This window comes from Symphalangus syndactylus, chromosome 2 (assembly GCF_028878055.3).
Source record: "Symphalangus syndactylus isolate Jambi chromosome 2, NHGRI_mSymSyn1-v2.1_pri, whole genome shotgun sequence".
Classification (NCBI taxonomy): Eukaryota; Metazoa; Chordata; class Mammalia; order Primates; family Hylobatidae; genus Symphalangus; species Symphalangus syndactylus.
The window spans coordinates 59,748,951-59,753,686 of record NC_072424.2 but is presented as its reverse complement, the minus strand read 5'-3'; the positions used below and the strand labels follow the sequence as shown (position 1 = coordinate 59,753,686).

Sequence of the window (4,736 nt, the reverse complement as noted above, 5' to 3'; positions counted from 1 at the left end):
TGCACATCAAGCTCAGGGATTTGCCCTTGCCCAGGACTGGCAAATTGATTTTATTCACATGCCCCGAGTCAGGAAACTAAAATACCTCTTCGTCTGTATAGACACTTTCACTAGCTGGGTAGAGAACTTTCCCACAGGGTCTGAGAAGGCCACTGCGGTCATTTCTTCCCTTCTGTCACACATAATTCCTCAGTTTGGCCTTCCCACCTCTATACAGGCCAATAAGAGACTGGCTTTTATTAGTCAAATCACCCAAGCAGTTTCTCAGGCTTTTGATATTCAGTGAAACATTTATATCCCTTACCATCCTCAATCTTCAGGAAAGGTAGAATGGACTAATGGTCTTTTAAAAACACACCTCACCAAGCTCACCCACTAACTTAAAAAGGACTGGACAGAGTAGTGCTGGGGCCAGGGGTCGCCTCCCACCTCCCGCCCCCCTCGCCGCCCGCGTTGCCCTCACCGCCCGCGTCGCCCTCGCCGCCATTGGGCCACGCCACACCGCCATGTCGGGCCCCGGACCGCGGGAGCTGCTGCCAGAGGCAGGCGCGGCAGGCGGTGAGGCGGGCGTTGAGGGCACGGGTGGCGGGGACGCGGCGCTGGGCGAGCCGGGGCTGAGCTTCACAACCACCGACCTGAGCCTGGTGGAGATGATGGAGGTGGAGTACACGCAGCTGCAGCACATCCTCTACTCGCAAATGGAGACGGCGGCTGACGGCGAGCTCGAGAGGTGCCTCAACTCGGCGCTGCTGGCGGCGGCGGACCCGGGCGCAGGCGCGGACGTCTTCGCGGCGGGTGGTCTGGGGGGCGCGGCGCCCATGGGCCCCGTGCTGTGCTCGTCCGCGCTGGCGGTCGACGAGCCCTGCCTGAGCCACATCGACTTCCAGGAGCTGTGCATGATGCTGCTGAATGAGGCGGGCATGGTGGAGAAGACGTCTGGGAGCGGAGACGGAGCGAGGGCCCCGGGTGGACGGCGCCGCTGGACCCGAGGGCGCGCCCGAGGCCCGGGCCAAGCCAGCCATGCGCGTCCGCCTGGAGGACCGCTTCAACAGCATCCCCACTGAGCCACCGCCTGCGCCGCGTGGCACCCAGCCACCCGAGCCAGGCGTGGCGCTCAACAATTTGGTAGCTCTCATTCGACATCCATCTGAATTAATGAATGTTCCTCTTCATCAGCAACAAAACAAATGTACAACATTAGTGAAAAATAAAACTGCTGCTACAACTACTGCTTTGCAATTTACATACCCACTGTTTATTACAAATGATTGCTCTACTAGTGGAAATTCTAATGTTTCACAGACGCAGAGTTCTAGTAACTCATGTTCTATACTTGAAGCTGCCAAGCACCAGGATATTGGATTGCCTAGAGCATTTTCTTTCTGTTATCAGCCAGAAATTGAATCCACTAAACAGACGTTAGGTAGTAGGAACAAAGCTTTGCCTGAGCAAGTTTGGATTAAAGTGGGAGAAGAAGTGCTATGCAAACAAGCACTGAAGAGGAATCCGAGTAGAATGCGTCAGTTGGGCACAAATGTAGAGCGAAGAGCCCTTGCAGAGATTCAGAATGTGGGCAAAGGCGCCACCGCCACACAAGGTGCTCGGCAGTCCTCGGAGTCCTCACAGGCAAACGTGGGGGAGCAGGCCCAGAGTGGGCCCCAGGGAGGAAGGTCTCAGCGTAGGGAGAGGCATAACCGAATGGAAAGAGATAGAAGGCACAGAATCCGCATTTGCTGTGATGAGTTGAATCTCTTAGTGCCGTTCTGCAATGCTGAGACTGACAAGGCCACAACTCTGCAGTGGACCACAACATTCCTGAAATACATCCAGGAAAGACATGGAGATTCTCTTAAAAAGCTGCCCCAACTCCCAGGAGACGGGTTGTGGGCTGGCCCTGCAAGGTCCAGATGGAACCATAACTTAACCCTGCCTCTGCCCAACTGTTCATAGTGAAGGCGGACGCTGGGACTAGCCTCATCACTGTATGAAAATAGTTTAGAAGATCTCGCGAGTGCCTGGTTATGTCGTCTGAGGATGATTATTTTCTTCCTTCCTTTTTTTTTTTTTGAAATTATCTTCTTTTAAATTTAGATGGATAATTAAGAACGCTTCCAATTTAAGGTTCTAAGCACAAACTCCAGATACGTCATGTTATGGACTTGCTTCCTGAAGATGAAATCAGCAGTTGATGGAAAGAATCCACAACACACCTACAGAACGGCAAATCACAAATGGTTGTCTCCATGAAGCCAGGAGCTTTGCATTTGAAATATCTATCTGGGCTCATTTCCAGCTGTTCAGGATTCAGATTCCCGAAGGCTTCCTCAGCATTTAACTCATTCCTTGTTGGCTGAAGGCACTGGGACTGTTTCTCCACATGCAAACTGATCTTTGTCATGAATCACTTTTATAATGAGAGAGCAGCTAGGACACATTGCCACGCCTTCCCCATTCTCCACTCTTCCTTGGTGATGGAGAAGTTATTTCCACATGGGCAGGGAATACATCTCCGAGTCCTCGTCATATTGGAAGTCCTCAATTTCCACCTTGTCGTGAAATACTGCCATGGTCAGCAGGGGTCGCTGAAGGGGTGACGCCCCGGCAGTCCGAGACCAGCTCCGAGGGTCTAACTTCGCCGGAGCTGGCCCAGGCTCTGACTTTCATTTAATTATCCTAAAAGGTGAATTCTATCTTGCCAAATAGGCAAGTGTTTTTTATATGTAGGCTTTAGGTGTCAGAATATAGGAAATTATCAAAATGTGGGGTCATCTTAAATTGCATCCTAAAACCTTTTAAATTTTGGGAAGAAGCTGGGTATCATAGCTTATGCCTGTAATCCCAGCACTTTGGGAGGCCGAGGTGGGTGGATCACCTGAGGTCAGGAGTTCGAGACCAGCCTAGCCAACATGATGAAACCCTGTCTCTACTAAAAATACAAAAACTAGCCAGGCATGGTGGCACATGCCTGTAATCCCAGCTACTCAGGAGGCTGAGGTGGGAGAATCACTTGAACCCAGGAGGCAAAGGTTACATGAGCCAAGATCATGCAATTGCACCCCAGTCTGGGCGACAAGAGTGAAACTCCATCTCAAAAAAAAAAAAAAAAATTGGGAAGAAAATGAGTATATTTATATGCAGGTGTAGATTATGAGTGTACATAGTAGTTGGAAATGGCAGCTTGCTTGGTTGGAAAGTTGCTTAAAAGTGGATGGGTGGAATGTTACAGCCGCTCCACATGATTCGGAAGTTAAATCCTTGGCAGCATGGTGCTTATGTCCTCCTGGACTTAAATTAACTATAAACTTAACTACAACTCAGCAACAAAAAGACTACGCAGACTGGGAACCGTGGCTCCCGCCTGTAATCCCAGCACTTTGGGAGGCCGAAGTGGGTGGATCACCTGTGGTCAGGAGTTTGAGACCAGCCTGGCCAACATGGTGAAACCCCGTCTCTACTAAAAAAACAAAAATTAGCCGGGTGTCGTGGTGGGCTCCTGTAATCCCAGCTATTCAGGAGGCTGAGGCAGGAGAATTGCTTGAACCCTGGGAGGCAGAGGTTGCAGTGAGTCGAGATCACACCGTTGCACTCCAGCCTGGGTGACAGAGTGAGACTCGGTCTCAAAAAAAAAAAAAAACAGAAAAGAAAAATGTTAAAACCAGGCATGATGGTGCACATCTGTAGTCCCAGCTACTCGGGAGGCTGAGCCTGCAGTGAGCCGTGGATGTGCCACTGCATTCCAGCCTGAGAGAGCAAGACCCTGTCCAAAAAAAAGACAACGCAACTCAAAAATGGGCAAAGGACTTGAATAGACATTTCTCCAGAGAAGATACACAGATGGCCAATAAGTCCATGAAAGATGTGCCAAGCTGTTAGTCATTAGGGAAATACAAATCAAGACCCAATGAGTTACTACTTCACACATACTAGGATGGCTATTTAAAAACAAAAACAAAAACAAAAAAAACAGAAAATAGCAAGTGTTGGCAAGGATGTGGGGAAATCAGAATCCCTGTGCATTGCCACTGGGGGTGTGAAATGGTGCAGCCACTGTGGAAAACAGTATGACAGCTCCTCAGAAGGTTAAACAGATCACCAGAGAAGCATAAACCCCAAAGAGGTGAAACAGGGACCCAAATGGATGCTTTTCTGTGAATATTCATGGCAGCACCTTTCACAGTGGCCAAAAGGTGGAAACAACTCAAGTGTGCTCCAACAGATGAATGAATAAACAAATGTGTTACAAGCACACAACAGAATCTTATACAGCCATGAAAAGGAATGAAATTCTGACACAGGCTACAGCATGGATGGCCCTTGAGGACATTATGCTGAGTGAAATAAGCCAGTCACAACAGGGCACACCTTGCAGGATTCCGTAAATGAGGCACCTAGAGCCATCAGATTCATAGAGACAGAAAGTGGACTGGTACATGCTGGGGGCTGGGGCCGGAGCGGGTGTGGAGTTAGTGTTTAATGGGTACGGAGTTTCTGTTTAGGGTGATGAAAAGGTGGTGGTGGTGGCTGCACAGCACTGTGAATGGACTTCACGCTGCTCCACTGTACACTTACACATGCTTAAAAGGCAAATTTTATTCGATATTTTAATACCACAATAAAAAATATATAAACCTGAAAAAAAAAAAAGGACTGGACAATACTTTTATCACTTTCCCTTCTCAGAATTCGGGCCTGTCCTTGGAATGCTATAGGGTACAGCCCATTTGAGCTCCTATATA

At 49.2% G+C, this 4,736-nt stretch overlaps 1 protein-coding gene and 1 pseudogene across 1 annotated transcript; one reads left to right on the top strand and one right to left on the bottom strand.

Annotated features, from left to right (window-relative positions):
• The first annotated feature begins 506 nt into the window (after positions 1-506).
• Positions 507-2,425, top strand: LOC129462844 (transcription factor-like 5 protein). The gene is given in 4 exon segments (XM_055243277.2): positions 507-962; positions 964-1,854; positions 2,119-2,234; positions 2,236-2,425. Coding segments are annotated over 4 exon segments (1,563 nt in total). The 3' UTR covers positions 2,336-2,425.
• LOC129462850 (diphthamide biosynthesis protein 3-like) lies at positions 2,325-2,648 on the bottom strand (annotated as a pseudogene).
• Between the last annotated feature and the right edge of the window lie 2,088 nt (positions 2,649-4,736).